At 45.6% G+C, this 21,888-nt stretch overlaps 1 protein-coding gene across 1 annotated transcript in view; it reads right to left on the bottom strand.

Moving 5' to 3' along the window:
- The window catches only part of ALDH1A3 (aldehyde dehydrogenase 1 family member A3), a 36,963-nt gene extending 17,612 nt beyond the window's left edge, over positions 1-19,351 (bottom strand). The window contains exons 1-7 of the mRNA XM_068409998.1: positions 19,253-19,351; positions 15,585-15,689; positions 9,465-9,605; positions 7,056-7,185; positions 5,316-5,377; positions 2,455-2,583; positions 24-137 (exon numbers count right to left, since the gene is read on the bottom strand). Of these exons, the coding sequence (XP_068266099.1) occupies positions 24-137; positions 2,455-2,583; positions 5,316-5,377; positions 7,056-7,185; positions 9,465-9,605; positions 15,585-15,689; positions 19,253-19,351 (780 nt within the window). The remainder of the gene's footprint in view (positions 1-23; positions 138-2,454; positions 2,584-5,315; positions 5,378-7,055; positions 7,186-9,464; positions 9,606-15,584; positions 15,690-19,252) is intronic.
- Positions 19,352-21,888: the final 2,537 nt, after the last annotated feature.

Here is a 21,888-nt window from a genome sequence, read left to right as displayed (position 1 = left end):
TTTATGAGAAATCTATCACCTACCTTTGTTGACCCAGTAAAAGCAATTTTATCAATGCTGTGATGGGTAGAAATAGCAGCTCCAGCTGTGGGGCCGTAGCCTGGCACAATGTTCACCACACCAGGAGGGAAACCCACCTAAAACAGAGGTTAAATACAGCTTTGTAAAGAGAGATTTTGAGCACTCGAGCTGACCTGCACTCCTGAGAGCTGCAGTTTAGCTCTCAGGAAGCTTGAATTAGTTGTACTATATTCCTTGCAATTAAAAATTGCAAGTTGCAGCCAAGGAGCCCATACTAGATACAGCACTGTTTTCCAGACTTTCCAGTAACATGGCTGTGTGCTACTAGCTGGAGTAGATGTGGGTGAAAGTAACAGCCATGCTTAGGAAATGCCAAGTTTCAGTAAGAATTCTTGGAGGAGTCCCAGTTTCAAGTCAAAAAGAGAGTGAGTCTTTTGGCCAAACTTGGCCCCCAGCTACTGCTGTGCAGCTGGAGCCAAGGGGTAACTGAATGAAAGTTTGTTTTGAACAAAGGCTGACATTTGTGGTTCTTCAGGGGCCAGAGGGATTAAGAAGTCAGTAAAACCTCACTAGATGATGGGGCTAATAAAACAGGAATACAAGAGCAGATGGTAACAGACTTATGCCAGTTTCCACCACATTTACAACCTAGATTAGCCAACTAGTAATTTTGCCAAAAGAGACAAATGGCAAAACTTTAGGTGAAATTCTAGTGTGAGAAGTGCAGTACTTATTGGTCTGTTTTTACTTCCTGAAACAAGAGTTTCAAGGATTATGCTGCTCTAGGCTAGCCCTCCCCTACTACTGATTGCACAAGGATGTTTTCCCTGCATTTTGTAACAATGGAATTGCATGATATTAAGGGTTCACTTCATTTCTTGTGGCTTTTTAATATAAAATCTCAATAAATGCAGTTGCTCCTTCCTCATACAGAAAAAATGGAAATAATTGCTCATGTACTACCTTGTAAAAAATTATCTTCATTTTTTTTTTCATAAATTGGAAGGAGAGTCTGATGTCTTCTAGGGATGTGACAATGATAAAAGTGAGTTTAATAGAGTTTGCATCTTGGCTAATGAGTTTTCAAGAAAATACTGCATGTCAAACTGTGCAAGTAATGGTGTTTGGAGTCAGCAGCAAAGCCACAAGGAAACAAAAAATTGGTTCAGGTCACCCTGAGCCAAAAAGTTTTTTCTGTTTTTCAGCAAAAATGAAAGCCCAAATATTTTGGTTGGCCCAAAATTATTTCATTGAACCTAACATGTAGCTTTGCTTGTGTGTTAACATCTTCTGCATCCTTTTAATGATGAAACAAAAAAAGTTTAACTTATTCTTCTGAAAAACTGCAAAGAATTTAGCTAATTTTGGGTGGAGAAAGGAACATCTTCAAATAAAATTATTCTGCTCTAATTACACTTCTGCCTTGAAGGGCAACTGTGAGAAACAGCTTAGAATTTCAGCTAAAAAAAAATAATTTCATCAGAATTGAATGGCTTTTTGCGGGGAATGCTACGCCTGTGTTTGGGGAGCTGTATGTCAGTGAAAAAAGCAGTGGTGTGGCAGGGCTAACTAGAAGTCATGAAAACTGCACCCTATGCACACTCGTCTTGTGTAATCTCATTAAATCAATTAACTGCAGGAGATACTTAACTGGTAGTATTTTTGCACTGCCTTTCCTGACAGAGGAGCCCTAAATGTCAATTAAGGTATCCTGTTTTCTCCCAGGCTAAGCCAAGAACAGACAAAATCATCATTATCATTAGACTTTTCCAGCTGAGAGGCAAAAGCACATCTACAACCCTTTTAGTTTTCCTCACAATTAGTCACATACGTAGATATAGGAAGCTGATGTACTGACCAGTCCTGGAAGGTACTTTGCACCTCCCACCACCTCTGTATGATTAATAGATCTGAGGGCACCCGAGATCCTACCTGACAAGCCCTAAACCAGCATTTTGAAATCCCAACCTATGATCTTCCCTTTATGTCAGTATCAACTTGGCTTTAAAGGCCAGACATAGCTCAATTGTTCTACGAACTGCAGAAATTATGAAGAATCATTCCCCATGGCACTCTGTCTTGGTTGAATTATGCCACTTAAAAATGGTACAAACTCAACATTGCTGTTTAATGACACTCTCTTTTGTCCCATTGTCTAACAAAACTGAGCTGTAGTCTTTCCCTCATTTGGGAGAGGGCAAGACAAGGCCAAAGAATAAAAGCACCATTTTGTGATCTTTGCTACCTCCCAGCTAGCCACTGTCAGTCACGAAGGCCTTTGTAAGAAAGGACTGAAGACAGAGGTTGTTCTCACTTCCCTCTGTGAGGCTTTAACATCTTTAAAACCTAAAAACCTACACAGCCAATACAAAACACAGTCTTGCTTATGACCTTAAAAAACAGTACCTAGACAGGATGTTCAGACTTCCTTACCTCCTTGATCAGCGAGCCAATGTACAGCGACGTGAGAGGAGTTTGTTCAGCTGGCTTAATAACCAAAGTGTTTCCACAGCACAGCGCTGGTGCCATCTTCCAAACCAGCATTAGCAACGGGAAGTTCCACTGCAAGAACACAAGGCTGGTCAGATCAGCCCAGCACAGTCACCTGCTCACTTCCACGCAGCATTTTCCCCACCTTCACACAGCTTGGAGAGAAAGAGGCAACTGGAAGGACAGCCACAAAGAGAAGTGGCTGCTTACAATACTGCATCTGCTTGGACTACAGAGTATAACTTCCTTGATTTCCCCGAGATCCCAAATATTGCTGGAAGTCCTCAAGCTAATCCTGTAAGTTGGACAAACCTCTGCATGATGTGACTTCATTCTTTACAGGAGTTTGATCACACTTTGTATAGGATTTTGGCTGTTCACAGAAATTGTGTGGGAGGCAGTGTCCTGATGCATCACTTTTGTACAGCATGTTTATGTGAGGGAATTACAGGGTGCAACTGCTGATTGAAAAAACCTCATTTTTCTGTGTTAGGTATTAGCTTAGTAGTCAGGAGTTATACAATATCATTCCATTCCAGGTTTATAACTAGGAAAATGCAGTGGGGGTTGTCAGTCATGGAAATCCAGGGGAGGTCTTATACTCCCTTCAAATGGTAAATTGCTCCTTTCCAATTAGTTTTCTGATTTGGAATTAGGAACCAGTCCACATCAGTTTCCTCTGTGCTAATCTCTTTCATGGTCATGTGTATTTGTAGATCTTGGAGTTTAAGCAAGAAGTGGAAAATCTAGCTCACACTGAATCTCAGAAAGGTCATTTGGCAGCAGAAAGGATTTCTTCATTAAAAATAATTAATGCTGCTTTAGGGATGATGGAAGGAGGCCAACAGTAAGGGGACTTCTTGTCAAGACTCAAGCCAAGGGCCTTCAGCTATCAACAAAGAAGCCAAATATGTTAGGAATCCACAAATTCACACTTAGAAATAAATTAGCAGTGCAGCTTTTAAGAGATGAATTCTGTTCTGACCGGCAGCTCTGAGACAAAGCAGAATTTAGTCTAATGTCTTAATTCTTCAACTTGCCTCTCCCTCTTTCCCAGACTTGTTTTGTTTCAGTGACCTCCAATGGCCACATCCCATGATTTGCCCTTTTGTCTTTTCCTCCTAAGCCTTCTTGAAGACCCGACTTTGCAGCTTGGGCCATCCACACCTACGCTACTTTTCTATACTTTCAGAGCATGATGTAACTCCATTAGGAGCTTTCCATTGCAGGATGGCTGGGGAAAGTAACAGTAAAGGACTCCTAGGCTGCCTCATGACATCACCTTGGGATAAAGCTCAGCCATATGCTGCACTTTCTAAGAACTTGCTAAGAATGTTGGTTTAAATATAGTCAAGCCACAGGAAAAAGGGAGGATTATTAAGTGGCCTAGGAAGACATATGCAGAATAGTGACAGAATCTCTTTAAATCAAGTAGGAATACACAAACTCACAGATTGTTGGTGTTAGAGATCAAGCTGGAAAAAAAATTGAAGGGGATTTGTTCTAAGTAAACTGAAGACAGATGTGGTTTTGTTGACCCCAATCATCCTTTTCACAAACACAATGTTGAACTTGAGACAAATTTGGTTCTGTACTTTCTATTGTATTTATTGCTGATGTAGGGTCAACCTGAAATATTAGAAGTCCCACTATATCCCCTCACAGTGGTCCTCCAAAGCATCCTACATGTAGGCTTTTAAAGGGATAGCTTCCAAAATCATCGCTGCGTGCCAAAGGTGGCTGAAGTGTGACCAGAAGGTACCTTTTAATTGGTGGTCAGCATGAGGAACCTGTTTTGATCTTAAGTCACAAATCCTAGTTGCTCACAAGCAGTCACATTGCTTGTTCAGCCAGAAAAGCTGTGCAGAAGTCATCAAGCCAAATGTCAGATAACTAGTACTAACCATCTCCCACCTTGCCTCACCCTGACATTGCTAAATAGACTGTCCCATCTTATCACCAGGGATATAAGCTCAGTCCTGCTGAAGGAAAAAGCAAAATTTCCCCAGGTATCTCTGGGAACTGGGCCAGACCTGGTATTCCCAGGGTCCAGCAAATCCAATAGCCCACACGCATTTCTTTCAGTCTCTCCTATAACCTTATCCCACAGGTCAAAATCTTCCATGGATTCTTATTGATCAAAGTACCCAAACAGAGAATCGTGGCACATCACCATTTGCCTCATGGCCTGTAGGATACCACGTTCAAAGCATTTTACAACCAGACAGGAACAAACTACGTCTCCCATGTAGCTGTAAAGTCTTTCTGTCTGCCTGTTTAAGCAGAGCAAGCAACACACACTGAAACTGGAGGTATTCCAAGAACTAGCCACACTGTCCCCTCAGCAGAGAATGAGACGTCAAGGAAAAGAAAACTTTGTTCAATAGAATTTAACCACAGAAAGCTCAGAGAACAGTGGGGGGTTATTAATAGTGGATATGATTTAAAACTCAAAACTATGCATCAGCACTAGGCAGCAAAAAGCTAGCACATGTAATGACAAGATGGTTGACCCAGCAGTGCAAGAGTCAGCTTTGACTGGTCTCTGGTGACTGGTGTCAGCCTTAGAGAGGAACAGAGCATCTGATTAGAAGACCCACCCTTCTATTGCAGAGGACTTTGTGTTGCCAAGAGCAATTGGCATGGGGGTAAAACAAGAAACTACATCAGGCAACTGAGATGGGAGTTCCCTACAGAACAGCTGTACTTAACTAGGAAGTAAATGGCTGCAGTACAAGATGGGAAGGACACATGTACTTCTTCCAGTTCTAAGGGAGATGCAGGGCACCATCACTGCTACTTACTGGAGTTATAGCTCCACAGACACCCATCGGTTCATGCCTGGTGAAACAGACAAAATTTTCATCTGCAAGACAAAAGATTAAAGGAAGACAAAACAGTCAAAATCCTTGTTTCTGCAGAAAGAGTGTAGGACAACTGCACACTAACAGGTGGGGGACAGAACTAAATCTATATTAGACAAAGAACCCTATATCTGTTCATCTTAACTCATGCCTCTGGGACACCCCAGGCAGATGAAGATCTGTTTGAGAATAGGTCTTGTATTAGCTTAAAAGCAAAACACTGCTCATATTCACAGAGCAGCCTTTTAAAACCAGGGGTGCAATTCCTTCTGCAATCTCCCTGTGTTGAGGCTAAGGTGGAGGATAACTCCCTACCACCACACTGAAGAGCAAGCACAAATTTCATTCAGATTGTGTCTCACTGGAAGAAGCGAAGCACTTGTTTCCCTGAGGGGGAGAGTTTTTAAACCCATTTTGTACAGGAATCATATTCAGTGTAACAGGGATTGCACTTCTAGTAAGAAATCACAAAAAGATGAAACTCTGGGAGTAAAGTAATACTGTTCATCTTAAAATACTGCTATTACTCTTTCAAAGACAAAGCAGGAAGGTTATTTTCCTTACAAATTCTTCTTGCCAAAAACCTAGTTTCATTGGCAAGATCTGAGAGAAAACACGAACATTTCTAATTACAGTTTTTGGAAGCGATCTCAAATCAGGACCAACAAGCAGTGTCCAGGCAAGCAAAGCTTCATGTTACTCTGAAAGAGGGTGACAGATCTCAGTTTATATGACTGACATCGCTCCCTTTGCTGCCTGCACAGACTGAACTAGTTCAGCCCTTCGGAGCCCTTCCTCTGGTGACTAATTTTTGTCTGCAGTGCCTGTCCTTCTACAGCCTCAGTGATCACCCGCATGCAGGGACAAAACAGGCTGATTTTGAAAATACACCGTATTACTCATTGTGCCACATGGACATCCATTGTCTTAACTTGCTCTCCCCAAAGCCATATTTGAATTTATGTAGCTGAGCCAAAGCGTTCTCTCTGTCCCTGCCACAACAGTGCAGTGTGACTGCTCTGGCTCTGCAACCTAGGAAACATTTTGAAAAACCTCTTTCAAGTGTCAGAAAACTTGACAGGGTCCCTCCAAGAGCTCGGTGCTTTGGCTCCTGAGAGGAGTCAACATCTCAAACCTCCTCTTTGATAAAAGTTAAGAAAATGCACTACATGATCTCTCTAAACATCTGTGAGCCAGCACTGTCAGGGATTCAGGAACATCAGTGAGGTGGGAGACACTGGTGGATTCCACATCAACCTTCTGCCACGTCCCTGTGGCATCTAGGACAGCACCAGCTCTGCTGCCTTCATACAATTCTTCCCAGAAACCTCTGGCATCTTAATTCTTTTCAGTGACACCTAATGAATAAAATCCCCTATAATGTGTGGGGTTTTTTCTTTAAGAATTAGTCTGAATTTAAAACCAAAAAGGTTTCTCTGCTAAAAAAGCAACAAAAGAGCCCATCCATTATTTTCCAGAGATCTATCCAGGCATTAACATTGTTCTCCCATTAGTTTAAATCTTGAAACACATCTACTTAAAATGCATCCTGAGATAGAAAGGAAATGCAAGGCTGTTTTTGCAGATTTTCAGAAGCCAGCCTTTCCATGCATCTCCCTCCCAGCAGGCCTCCCTCCCTGATCCCATCCCAGCTCTGAAACTGGGTCTGAAGGAACTTACCCACTGGGATAGTTCTGCCCTGAATTTTATCAGCCCATCCAGCATAATATCGGAGTGTTTTTATACAACCTTCCAGGTCAATGAAATAAGCCTGCAGAAAAGGTTTTCCTGTGTCCATTGTTTCCAGAGTCTGAAAAACAAATTGCATGCACTGTCAGACAAGTCAATGTTTTTTTCTTAAAAAAAACCCAAAACTTTTAGAGAAATTCCTTCTCAATTTTATTTTGCCTTGTGCTGCAGACACGGGGTTTCCTTCCCTCACCTTATATTTAAGGAATGAGTTTGTTAATACAAATAAGGTGAAAGGGAGGCTAGACCAAATAACCCTGATACGTACACAAGTTGCTTTGTTCAGTGATTGCAATGAAAGTGCATCTTCCAGAAGCCCTCAGAAGGTGGCTGTGGGTGGGATACAGGGCTGTGGTCTGGGGCACTGGTCAGAAATGATGTGTGTGTCATGACTTCACTGTAACTGACCCTCCAACCCAGCTGTTCTGGATTCCAGATGGAGTCACGGAAACCGGTCAGACCCACTTTCCTTTTATTTGGAAATCTATTTTTTTTCCTGCTTCATAGCCCTAAAAGCAACCTCTGAAAAGCCTCTTTTGTCCACAGGATGATAGAAAACACATTTTTTACAGAGTTCTGGTAAAGTAACTTTGGGCTCATATCTGTGCTGAGACTAAGGCAAGGGAGAAGTTGCTTCCCTAAAGCTGCACTGATGCTGAGCAGCTCTAAATGAAGTCCAGTCTCAGCCGGTGTCCTTCTCACTGTTCTGGACATGAGCTCAGTGAATGCTTTGTTCTCTCCTCAGGTCATTAAACAGGATATTGGCGCAAATGGCCAGCACATCCATAAAGGAAGTACTATCCCTTGGTAGATTGAAACATCTTTGTTTACATATGAAGTCATACCCTGTCATCTTCCACAGACATGAGGGTTCAACCAGCACTTGAACAGACATTCCCCTTGGAATGACAAGGATTGTTATCCACTCTGAATGTCTGCTAAAATGACTGCTTTTTATAAGTCATTACTTAGCATGCAGCCAAGGCAGCTACGGCTGGTTTTCTGCAGTGAAAATAACAATGACAAACAAGCCCTCCCAGAGCAGAAGGACAGCAGAGAGCCTGAAATGAATGTCCTGGTTATGGAAAAAGGAAGGTCCTTTGAAGTCACATCAAAAAGTGAGCAGAAAATGAACAGGGTGTATTCACATACACAAACACACATATATATTTTTTTCCCCTTCTATTTGCTGGCCAGAACTGCCTTCAGACCTGGATTTTTTGGTTTTGTCCTGCTGAAACTGGAAGCTGTCATGTGGTTAAGAGACACTGTGTTGGGGAAAGAGACCCAGCTCAAAATAGTCATGCAAGTACAGGCTCTTAAGCACATCCCATGTTAAGTCCTACTGACCTCATTGGGACATCAGCTCAGGACCTTATACATCTAAGAGCACTGAATGTCATAAATGCCATTCCCCTGAAGATAAGCAGAGCTGAAGTGCAGCATTGAACTGGTGAGTGCTCAGGTGCAAGATCTTAGGTATGGACTGGCAGCAGCTCTAAGCTGAGAAATGCTAGGATCTGTGGGTGTGATTGGGAAAGATGTCCAAGGCCCATAGAGGCTAAAGGCTTCTACCAACTGCATCACACTTTAGCTCAGGTCCTACTCCCCTTGTTCTGCACCAGAATGACTTCTTCAGGACAGGATGGGGAATCATTAGCAATAATTCTTCAGTGCAGAAGTCAAAGTTAACACAGCTTCACGGCTATAAAGAGATTTTCCTGAGCCAGTACATTCAGTAGGGAAAGAAACCATTCCCACTTACACACATTTTAAACTTTGGATGACATCCAGCAAGAGAAAGATTCTCTTTCCAGCCCCGCATTTAAGGGAAGCAATTTGCAGAGAAGTCAAACTGGCCTTGCATTTTTGTAATAAAGAAGGACCGAGTCAGTTGTGGTGGTTTGGTGGTTTTTTTTGTTTGGTTGTTGTTGTTGTTTGTTTTGGGTTTGTTTGTTGGTTGTTTTGGGGTTTTTTGTTTGCCTTTTTTTTTTTAAGCTAGGAGCTGGGAGACAGCTTGATCATTGACGACTGTTAAACTAAGAAAGAATGTGTATTGCTTTGAAAATTTAAGTGTTAATATCTGTAATCACTTCAATAACTAGCTAGTTTTGGAGAAGTCGTCAACTATATAAAAGAACTAACAGTCGCCTTCTAAGACCCCTAAAATCATCCTGCAGAAAGAGGAAGATAAGCTGCGACTCCTGCATGGACTCTTCTGCTCTTCATAAAGGGAGGGAAAAGAAAAACATTAGGGAGATATGGATGCAGCAAAATCAGAGGGATGGAGCAGAGTTACCAGCCAACAGTTGCTGCTTTACCAGTGCTCACAGTACTTACTGCCAGGATGACTCTGTCTCGCTCAAGAAGATCAGCCAGCTTGTGCAGGAGTCGTCCTCTGCTTGGGGCATCCATCTGTCTCCACGGAGCCCCTCTCTGGAATGCTGCCTTTGCTGCTTCCACCGCATTATCCACATCAGGCTAGAGCAGCCACATACACAAGAAAACCTTAGGTTACAAGGAAGGAGCTGGACTACGGCACAGAAACCCCATCAGCCTCCTCCCTAGATGCTGCTGTGGTGGCTAAAACCAAGTTGTCTGACAAAACCACTTCCATTTGACTCCTGGATTTGGACCCAAGCCTGCAATAAATTTTGAGTTTGGCCTGGGCTGATAAACAACCTTGGGGTCAGAGTACCAACATGTTCTTTCAAGGGTAATTTTATGCAACTGGTTTGTTTATACAATAATTCAGAATCATGTTCCTGCTGATACAGGATGTAAGTGACACTGGCAGAGGATGGAGAAACAAGATCCCAATTCTGTTCCCATTACAGCTTCCCTAAGCATGACAGGCCATTGGCCTGCATGAATCATCCTCCTCTGAACAAGTGTGGGAAGGAAAGTCCCCCATGACAGAGATCACTGTTTTATCCAGGGGAACAATCACAGCTCAGATCCCACCATTCAGTCCCACTGGAACCCATGCCAGTGACAGATAACACACTAAAAAAAATCCCTTAGATCCTAGATCACAATTCCAGATCATTTCTAGCAGATGAGAAGGATTTTGTTGACAATGGCATTCCACCTACACAGACTTAGTGCCACTCTCCTTTCATCTCCCAACTGCTTTACCACGCTCCAGACCAAATCTAACTCTGTTTACCCAAGCTGCTACTCAGGTGGGCAGCGAATTCCTTCTCTTCTCACACCACCACCCCCTGAGAAGCTTCATGCATTTGGTCTGGCCACAGTATGCCATGGACTCCTCCCTGCACCCCACATACATTGATTAAAAAAGTGAAGCCAAGGGCAACCTGCCGGCCCAATAAAGTCAATAGGAACACTGCCATCAACATCCGCGAGGCCAAGGCTGTACCCCAAGCATACATAAAGCACACTTCACCCTGGCTTTGGACAGAATCCTGCTCTACGTAATGTCTGGCACAGCCCATGCCTCTCTTTAGCTGATGGAGAACTTGCATCTCACTGCAATATGTGGCTCAAGGGGGTGGGAAAGGAGGGAGGGTTTCAGGCCTTGATCATTACTCATAGTGCTTCACCAGTTGCTCTCATTTATGTCTTATCTCAAGTCTTGTCTTGATACAATTATGAAGTAAGCCTCTGCACTGATCCAACAAGGTCTGGCTGTTCTCCCCTCGTGGGGAGATGTGTGGTGCTCAACCACAAAAAATGTTATGGGGAGACATGTGGCCTTCTTACAGCAAAAGTTCATGGAGAAAACAGCAAGTCATCACCCACTGAAATTTGGTACACTAAATTTGGCTCCTTTTCTTTACAAGAAGATTACACAGCTCCAAAACAGTCTGACCTATACTGCCAAGAAAAGAACCCCACCCTTTTGGAAGGGCACTGATGGGGAAACCATTGGAGGAAGCTTGTGCTGTTACAGGGGGTAAGAAAGACTCTGGTCAAGCAAGCGTGCTGGCGAGGCACAGGTAGTGAGCAGCCACTGTGCACAGGCAGGCATGTCCTGCCTGGGGCCCATCACCCACGGGCAGAAGGGGCCTTCAGAATGGTTCGCTTCAGTTGAGCTGGTCTGGATTCAAACTGGCACATCACAAAAGCCAGAAGGCACCACCCACCACTGCATGCTTGTGTACTCCCCGTCCTGCCTGCTGGAATGAAGACTCAAGCTGAAAGAAGGCAATATTTTATGTGACAAAGCAGACAAAGAAACATGAGAAGTGTGTCAGGTTTAAACAAGTCTTCCCTGAGCAGCAATTAATTAGCTTCTGTGACCAGGCTGGGAGCACCAACGTGCACAGCATTGGGTCTGCAGTGGCACAGGCCACAACACAGCATGCCCTTGGTACCAAGATGGCTGTACAGGCAGAGGACTTCAGTGCATGCTAGATCTTCCCCATCCTCTAAGCATGGGAGCACCTGAGCCTTGCTGCAGCTCCTGCAAATACTATTTGTCTTTATTCTTGTCTCTTCCCTCGGACATGCACATAGCAGCTTGGAGACTGCAGTCACTATCACACAAGCAAAAAGGCTTTCCCAAAACACCCTCAGGGGCAGCACCACCAAGTGAGATCTTGGGAGTCTGCACAGCCTCAATAGGCCTGAAAGACCAGCAAAAACAAGGAAATTCTTCAGGAAGGCTGAAATGCCATTCTTAATCCATCCTGTTATGACTAGGCATTAGGGGAGTCTGAATGGCATGCTCATTGCAGGCATGTTGCAATAGGTAGGCACAATGCGTGACAAAGAGACTCATAACTGTCAAGGTGCCAGGGACACCCTCTGGTACACAAAACCACAAGGAGGAGGTCCGTGCATCCTGGTGCTCCATTCTGATCTGAACAGATTTACCGAGTATTACATAAAAAGCTCCGGTGAGCGAATATTAAGATTGCAAAGTCAAGCGCTGCAGTGTTGGGAAATGTCTGCAAACCTTCATACCCACCCTGGATGTTTGCATTATGATACAACCCCCAGTTACACAACCGCATACCATTTTCCCCTGAACAAACTCTGTTCTTTGTTCTATGCTACCTCCTCCACCTTCCTCCTCTACCTCAAGTCTGCTCATCGCTGCTCCATTTCTATCCTGCTCCTTTTTCCTCTCTCCTGCCTCAGCATCAGGCTGCAGAGCACAGTGGAGACCATCACCCCACTGGCTCTGTGAGGAGGGAAAAACACCTGCAAAAAAAGCCTTGCTCTGCTTCAGGCTCAGTGTGCACCACACTGCTTCGGTTTGGCCGGTAAGGAGACACGCCAGGGATGGAGCACACCCCATGGAGACTGTCTTTCTTGACTTCATTTACTAACTCATTTGGAAAGCCACTTCTTTGGGAAGGCAGAAGCATGCCACAGTTTCTCAGTTAGAAGAGGTTCAGAACTGAGCTGCTCCTTCTGCAAACAGTCTACGCGTTGCATTGCTCTAACTTTTGAACCAAAGTTCAAAACAGCTACAAACAGCATCTTAACAGCCCAAAGTGTCCAAAACCATTATTGAGGGCATTGCAAGTCTGCTATAGGGAATAATATTTCTGCAGCCTCTTACCTCAGCCTGCCACTGCAATGCGAGGAGGGCAGGATGACTGTGAACAAAACCTTCCTACAACCCTTCAAAGATACACATGGGAGAGAACTGCTTAGAAATGATCATGACAGCTGCTCCACAGTGTTGAATGTGCTCAACAGTCACAGCTGTGGACCTGCTGCCCACAGTCTGCGGCAGCCAGCTGAGCTGGGCACTCCTTTGAGGAAGGAGCACCTTTCCCCCTGCCCTTGATGGATGTTAGCAAGCTGCTAGAAGAAAAAAGCCCATCTTCAAGTGTTATTGACAGCACCGTAGAAATTACAATGGCACAAGTATTTTTGCCTTTCACGTGGTAACACCAAGACAGGGTGGAAGTTTGGGGCTGCACTATTCGCTGGGGGTATTAGTCTAACAAAAAAAGTCTTTCCTTCTCTGTTATCAACCTGGCAAACACTTGGACACTAAGCTGCCATTTGGGAGGCAAAAAGCCTCCAAGCATTCAGAGGAACCATTTGCCATCTTATTTTCAGTGCTGCTTTTTCCACACAAGACTTTCCTTTATCCCCCAACTATCCCATCAAGGGCAATTCTGCCTTAAATTCTGTAACTAAAGAACAAACAACAAAACCTTTGCTCCCAGCCTCATAACGCATTGGCCAAGTTTCAGCTCCAGACTAAATTGTCATCGCTGATATATCAGCTGCCAAATTCCCACCCCTCACGTGCAGCCTAAGCAAAACACACTTTGCACGGCCAGGGAAGGGCAGGTTTCTGCTCAGGGCTGGGGAAGTGGAGTCCTGCTCCCAGCCTGCTGTGAAGGCAGAGCCAACCCTGGCACAGCACAGCTGAAGCCAGAGCCAGTACCAGGAACTGCCACCCCTGCGGTGGTACTGACGAGCATAACAGAGTATGGTGGCAAGTGGGGACAAGACACTGGAAAGCACCACCAAACCCCAGTCACCACTTTCTGTAGGAACTCCAACAGACTGGAGTTACAGACCTAAGAGGGGATGTTCAACCAGAGCAAAGGAAGTCTCAGGGGAATCAGTTTGGCAGAGGACAGTGGGACACAGTCAAGTGTCACAGTAGCCAAACAGCTAGTTTGGGATGCTTCTCACCCATGACTCTGCCTTCTAATTAATCCAGATCCAGGTCTGATCCCACTCAGTCCCTCACAAAAACCTACTTGGAGCAAAAAATACATATTTTTTGCTCCAAGTGTGATGTAAAGGGGTGGAAGAAGAGACTTTCAGCACCCAAGGTGCAGCTAACTTACATTCTTGCCTGCAGTTATTCTATGCACCAAGGAGTCAGCCACCTATGCTGAGCATCCACAGGCTACACTGACTGGCCCCAAGGAAAGTTTTACAGTGACTCTCCAGCAGGCTAGAAGCTGAAAGTTGTCCTTTAATTCAGGCAGGGACAGGTCTCAAGGAGGCAAGCTGCAAAACTGGCCTTTTAGTTCTGCATAACGATTTTCTTTAACCAAGGCATTAAGAAGCAGGCTTGAAATACTCATGTAATGCTCTAACTGCTTGAGGAGACACTTAGCTCAGGGAACAATGACAACATCATGGTTTCTGCCTAGCAAAATACAGTTGCATCAGAGTTAGCTTCAGCTCCACTGTTTACATGCCACTGCAATTAAACACAGTTGTGTCCTATACATGCCACTGCAATTAAACACAGTTGTGTCCTACCCAGTTAGTATAAAGAAATTACACATAATGTTTGGTTCTGCCTGAATCTGTAATTGTCCCATGGACGCACAGATCCCCCATGGCAATAGGTCTCAGAGGCTGCTTTAGTGCCATCAAAAAAGAACAGCTATCTTGCACATTTGCATGCAGGCTGGAGACTTGTATTGCCAAGCAAGTTTGCTCCCATCTCCATAAGGGTCACACTCTATACTTGGCACAGTAGAATACTAGAAAACACATTGCCCCTGCTCACCTAGTATCTCTCCTACTAGGAAAGGATCCCCAAGGCAGCTACCTGGCTAGAAACCAGGCATTGGGTCTCACAAGTGTTGGACAAGCTTAGAGACCAAGAAAAAGATAGCATAGTACAGGCAGAAATGCCCACACTGCCCATCACTTACTGCCACTGGCAATGAGCAGCCAAAGCCCTGGTACAGCAGAGAAGCTGTGAATCACGTTCCCATGACATACTGCAAAAAGCCAGCTCTTGGGCCAGCTCTTTCCCATAGATCAGGCCAGTTGGCCCATAAGGAATGAGCTGTTTTGGACAAGAAGTGTCACATCTGACTGTTCCTCACCTCAGAATGTTACCAAACGCAAGCAGCTGTATCCCAGGCTACTCTACAGTGCATGAGGGCCAGGGACTACTAAAGTTCTTGAGAGATACTAGTTTGGTTTTAACTGAGAGTTGCCACATTCGTGCAGGAGGCCAGAACCCATGATACTAGTTGGAAAAGCAGCACCACATCTCTAGCAGAAAGTGGGCAGTGTTAGCATGACTGAGCTTAAATTCCCCCAAGCACTCAGGTTATTTGTTGATTGTGTTTAAAAAAAGGTGAGTTTCAGATCAGTGTCTCCAACAGGCTGCCATGCAGCTTGTGTATAAACCACTCCCGACAAAAGGCCTGAGTTCTGTCAGGGGTGTGCATACACCATCATTGCTACTTCCTCAGACTGGCCGCTTCCTTCCAGTCTATAACACAAGAAAGATGCTGAATCTCGTTCCTCTGACAGTGTTCAGCAGGCAATTCCTACCAGGGAAAGGGACTCTGCTGAGCTGGACAGGACTGATCCCACCCTCTCTGTGTAATTCTTGAGCAGCACAATCTAGTGTCCCAGACCTCCAGCTCACAGTCTGGCCAGATGTATTTTGTTGTTCAGAGCCAGCTTTTCCTCTGTGTGCTTCCCTACAGAAGGAAGTCCCTTGGAAACTGTCTTTTGCACTGCCTTTCCAACACCACTTACCTTGTCTCCTTCCTCAATGTCACAGATTTTCTCCAGCGTTGAAGGGTTGTAGGTGGGGAACTTCTTTCCGCTTGTAGACTCATGCCATTCATTGTTAATAAATATCTGAAGAGAGAGCAAGGGGAGTGGGATGGGCAGGAGAAAGAAAAAAAAACAAAAAACTTATGTAGACAATGCAAAAAACCACAAGTACTCCTCAAAGGTCCCAAGGCTCTTCAATTCCCAATGATGGCAGAGTCAAGCGTGTTCAGTCTCTCTCCCAGGGAGACTGTTTGCGATACAGACAGCATTTATCTGAACTAGAACCTGAGCCAGAGAAGAGATGAAAAAGCCTTCGTGCATCCAGTTAGTTTTGAGCAAGAGGAAGACAGAGGATAGGGCCCGCACAGTATAACACCATGATTTGGCAATGAGAAACAGACAGTTTTTGAAATACATCTCCATGGGAACAGCAAGCAGACACCAAGAGAAACTCATATGGTTCAGGCAACAGGAGCCCCTTGTTACATGCTACAAATGAAATGTCAGCACACAATATTACTGGGTTGTTTGTAATAACCAGCAGCCCTGGGCTGCTTCGACAACTTGCCCCCACCAGCTCTGTCCAGAGGAGGGTAAGTGCTGGCTCAGTTCTACCCCACCATGCCTTGTCACAGGCTAGATCAAGCCTCCCACGTCACTTGGAGTCGTCTGTGACAAGATTTAAGTGTTTCAAAATATTGCATTTCCAGAGTAAGAACAAACAGTCCCAGTGTTGCGTAACTGAAAATGCATTAAATACTCGAGTGTTGTTACTCACTGTAAACAGACCATGAATACCTATATACAATTAATTGATTCAACATGCATGTTATCCACACTGTGATCTAACTTGGCAGTGTTATATTTTATAAATATACTTTAAGTAAGATTAGATGAAGTAATCTTTATTAGTAGCCTGTTAGCAGCTGTAAGCTAGTACTTTTACTTGGAAGTCATCCACATTTGCAATCTTGTTTATGAGTCTCTACACACCACCAAGAGATTAATGCTGCATCCCTTACATTTGGAATTCCCACTGCTTTGGGTCATAGTTTTCTTTCCTTAGGCAGCTTTTTTCCTGAAAAGAGTTTCTCCTGACTATTTCTGCAAAAAGCATCTGAGACATAACTGGCCTAGAGGCTGCACTGTCGGACCCACCTGTTTCAGTCAGGCCGAGAAAAAGAAAAATTTTGCCAAAAAGTTGTCAAGTGCGTTCACAAGAAAAGATACGATGCTAGAACTGCTAACCAACTTGACACTAATGCTCCCAAACTACCTCTATTGTCCAAGTGCTGCATTTTAAGTTACACATTTTAACTTCAGTTTTCCTTTGTTTCACTAACAAAGTCTATTATAAACGTGGGAGATACGACAGGAACTGTAACATTACAGCATCAGGTATATGCTCACAAACTAAGGATTGGGAAAGGATATAATTTTTCCTCTGCCTTCAACATTATTTCTTTGTGAAAAGGTTGGGATGGGAAAACCATCTTCCTATGAGAAATAGTAAGACAAGAGAGTGACAGGATCAGGCTGTTTTAAATGTAACATATATGCTGGCATCATTCTGGGAATCACACCACATAGCCCGAGTCTTTGGTGCCAGGAGCTGAAATCAAACAGAACAGCGTGTCGCCGTTCATGCCTCATACCCAGGATTTGGGACATGGGATTGTGGACGGATCACTTCCATCACACATCCATGACAAGCATTAAGCTGCTCTATAAGTAAAATCTTTGTTGAAAATTTTTCCTTTCCCCCAGCCCTGTAACTGGTAGAACCGAAAATAAAAATCTCCGCTAAGCAAAGTGTGCCGTCAGCTGTAAACATCTGGTGAAACTCAGAGCTTGTAGAAAACCCCTCGCAGTTTTATGAAAACTGACTGTGGCTCATTATTTTCTCAGATGCACCGGGAGCATCAGATCAAATGTCAAATTCACACTTTTAATTAACATTGGTTTCCACTTTTAAGAGACTACCTTGATACCTTCAGTGCACAGAGTCTCCGGCAAAACTCTGGACAATAAAAAACACGTGTTTTAAAACATACACGGCTGCAGGATCAGATCCCTGAGGAGTATTTAAAAATGTTCACAACAATAAAAAACAAAAACCAGAACATTTGGATGTTTAAGAAGAGCTCTAGTGGCCGTGTCCATTTTGGACGCAGGAAAGAGCTGTTTGTGCAGTATTATGCCATTCTGCAATCAGCAGCTGCAGATCCAACTTGCTGCTAAATGACAAGTTTATCTTACAAAGAAAAAGCAAGTAAATTTGGGATGTTAAAAACGAATCTAGTCCGGTGATTACCACTAATTACTGATCTTTTTCAGTACTTCAGATGCATAATTCAAATCACCTCACTGGATAAGCTATCGCTGTTACTCTTCACTGCAAGAGAATGACCTTCAAGTTCTGCTTTTTTTTTTTTTAAATACTTGATACAGAAATGTAACAGTAATTAATATGCTCATTCAGCCTCTCCAGCTCTTTTAGTCCAGCCACATAGTTCAAATCATGGCAGCCAAGGCTGCCTAGCAGCGTAACCAGCCCGGATATTTTCCCCACTGCGCAGGACAGCGGGTCAGGCTGTTGTGGAACAAAAAGCAACTCGGCTATCGCAGAGCTACAGCTGCGTTAGGGAGCAGGGATTGCTGCAGCGGCGCTCAGCTCCGCACCAGCGCCAGCCTCACCGCTGAGGGACAGAGTTATCAAGCTCAGGAGCCTTCGGTTAAACCCATATGGTCAGGAGCGACCGCTTAAAGGTCATTTAAAGGGAAGATCAATGGAGAGAGGAGAGACACAGGTTTGTGCAGGCTTGCTACCTGACCCCTCGTCCCATGGGCGGCCATGGAGGAGCTCTGTTGGGACGGCAAGCCACTAACAAGACATGCATGAACACAACTCCTCTTTGGGAAATGCAGGGTGGCCACAGAGCCCTTTCACAAGGCCCAGTCCTGAAGGACACTGGCCCTCCTCCATGCTCCCTGCATTCACCAGGACCCAAACCCACCCCCGGCACTGAACCCCTTCCAGCTGGGCCCCATCCCACGAGGTCAAGGAGAGCTGAACAAAACCCAGGCAAGCAGCTTCCTCATGGATAAACCCCTTCTTGCCTCTGCCTGGGCTCACCCCATCCAAACCTGCTTTCGCTGAGCACTAACGTGATGCTAAAAGCATTTACCGGGTGGGTTTGTGAGCGCTGCACAAGGCGCTTGGGAAATGGCCGTCAGGGTGACTGGAAGGGGACAGGCCAGCGTGGCACCACAGCCCTGACGCTGATCAGCACCGGGGCCTGCCACACAGCCAGGGAGAGGTGCCCAGCGGCACCTGGGGCAGCACCACAAGTATTTTTTTTTTTTCCCTAAAAGAAAAGTTGGTTTCTTGGGCTTTAGGGGTTGAGGTGACTGCAGCTCCCCTAGAAATGCCATAGCTCTCTGGTTGCTCCAGTCACTCAACCGCCCTTACACCCCGTGGGCCTGCCATCTAAGGCAGTGCAGGGAATAAAAAAAAATTAAGAAAGAGCACAGTGAGGGAGAAAATTTTATTAAAAAAAAAATAATACCTCACCACCAGCCTGATTCCACCGAGCATCAGTGACACCACAGCGAAGCCCGCTGCCCACCTCCCCTCGCCAGCTCACCTTGGTGTACTTCACCTCCAGGCTCCGCAGGGGCCGCGGCAGCGGCGGCACCTTCCTGTCAGGCTGCCCGTTCTCCACAGCCCCGTTGAGGGCGGCCATGGCCGCGCCGTCGAGCCCGCGCCGCCCTCTGCCGCTCCCGGCACCGCCGCGCCGCCTTAAGAGCGCCGCGCGCCCGCCGCCGCCGCCCGCCCCCATTGGCCGGCGCCCCGCCTCGCCCCCGCCCTCGCCCCGCCCCGCCCCGTCGCGAGCCCGCGGCCCTCAGGTAACGGGCGGCGCCGACCCGCCGAGGCACCGCGGCTACCGGCGGGGCGGGGGGCGCCAGCGGGCCGCGCCGGCCGGCCCGGGGCTCCCGAGGGGCTCCTGCAAAGGTCCCCGCAGGGCTCCCCACAGGGCTCCCTCAGGGCTCCCCTCAGGGCTTCCTCAGGGCTCCCCTCAGGGCTTCCTCAGCTCCCTCAGGGCTCCCCTCAGGGCTCCCCCCAGGGCCCCCCTCAGGGCTCCCTGCAGGGCTGTGGCAGGGGGAGGCCCACACAACCACAGACCTCTCTGCTCGGAAGTGGCCGTAGATCAGGGCCTCACCCCCAACAAGGGCCGTGAAGGAGGTGGCCCTGTCCCCACCAGTGGGGCTTTGGGGAGCACAGCGATCACCCTGGCTTCTTCCAGCCTGAGGGTGGGAGGATGTGCCCTCCGCTGCCTTCTGCTTTGGCATCCCACCAAAACCTAGCCAGCAGTCTGTCACAAGAGGACACTTGCACAGGTCCCCACAGGAATACCCCTCCTCTCCCCAGGCATGGTGTGCGGGAGTGGATTGTCTGGAAGGCTCTCGCCTCACTTGTTGTGTTACACCATCTACCTACAGGTGCCAGGGCCTTCCTGTGCTGCTCTTGGTGCCCTGACTTCCTTACCGCAACCTGCTGCACCCCATCCTTCACTCAGTGCCTCTGCAGAGCCTCCCAGGGCTGTTCATGAAGAGAGGGAAGAAGGGTTACATCAAATCTCTGATGTGCGGATGACAGCAGCTCCTCCACATTCTGTGTGCATACATGGGTCTGGGACCAGTCTGAACGCCCCAGTTTGACTATCCCAGTCAAAGGACTTCAGCTTACTGGGGCAGGACCAGGCCCTTCAGCTGGAACTTCCTGCAGCGATGAGTAACCAATATACTTGGGTCCCACACAGTCAACCTCCAGCATGGTGTTCATAGTAGCATACTCCGAACATCGAGAAAGATGCTGTCTTTCAAGAAGTCATAAAGGATATGGAACACGTCTGAAGTGACAGATCTAGGCTCTGCGCCTGAACACGTTCATTATGTATTGCCTAACTTCATTCTGAACAAAATATGTGTAAGTCTTTGCAGGCTGGGGGCCAGGACACTGGGAGCACCCTTACACCCACACACACATGGAAGATAATACAACATATTTTCCATATAACAAGTGGCAAGATGCCAGAAGTTATCTTACAAAATGTTTCACAGAATCTGTAATCCCCAGCAATAGTCAGCACTTTGCTGTCAGAATGCTTAAAAATACTCAGCGCTTCCAAAGGCAGATAGCCCGTGATATCACAGCGGCGTAAGAGTTAGTGCTGATTCAGAAGGGAAAGTACCACCGATGAATCAAACCCCGCTTCCTGCAGCTTGCAGGATATTCTTGGTGGTCCTCTGCCCAGGTGAAAACCTATCTGATGGTACGTGATTCCTGAGAGCTGCCAATAAGACAAAGAAAGATTTTTTTTCTCCCCCACAATCTACGTACCTTTACCAGACAAATGGCTGAACGGATTTCTACTGAACTGTCAATACTGAAGGAGTCGTCCTGCCTAGCAGTAGCAAAGTGAAATTTTCGCTTCATATGGGAAGGTGCTTCAGTTATAAATAATTTTTGGGAATATCTTTGTAATTCCTTGGCAGAATCCAATGAGCATTCTCCAAAAATAAAGGGATACATTACAACAGCAGAAATGTGTATTTCTAAGCTGTCCATTTTTTACTGTCCAGTTGCTATTTCCCACAAAAGCATCAAACCTAGAAGAATCTCTTAACTAAATCCCCACATAATCCTGGTCCCGATAAAGAGGAGTTTGGATCCAAGCTATCCTTAGATGTCATCAACAAAACTATGAGGTGACTGATAGGATGTGCAAGTTAAAGTCAGAGATGGAAGATATTTCTGTCTGTTCTCTCTGGAAAAGACATGGCCACTGATCCATTTTAGGGCTAGTGGCATGGTCTGGCAATGGAACATTTCTGAGCCTCTAGTAGTTTGCCATTTCTGGTTTTACCAGAATGAATCACAAGACTATAGGCAATAATTTAATAGTTTAAATATCAGGGAGCGAAGAGGAAATCGTTACAGAGGTGGCACAATACCGACAGAATTTATCCATTTCTGTCTGTCTATTTTGCCCACAGAAAGTACTCTTGTGATGAGAGGACAAAATATCTGGACAAGGAGAAAGATTAATAAGAAGTTCCAAGACAAGCAGTGCCTAAAGAGTCATTCCAGTGGGTTGTCTTGTGTGGAATGACCTTGTCTCTTATCTTTCATGAGGAAGATCTTTTACAAGAAATTCCCGGGAAAATTATTTTAGGCATTATTGCTTCTTCGAGTTAATGTTGGTGCGTAATGTTGGTG

Source organism: Nyctibius grandis, chromosome 11, assembly GCF_013368605.1.
Source record: "Nyctibius grandis isolate bNycGra1 chromosome 11, bNycGra1.pri, whole genome shotgun sequence".
NCBI lineage: Eukaryota > Metazoa > Chordata > Aves > Nyctibiiformes > Nyctibiidae > Nyctibius > Nyctibius grandis.
Note: the sequence above shows the minus strand (reverse complement) of the source record. Positions and strands in the feature narration are given on the sequence as shown.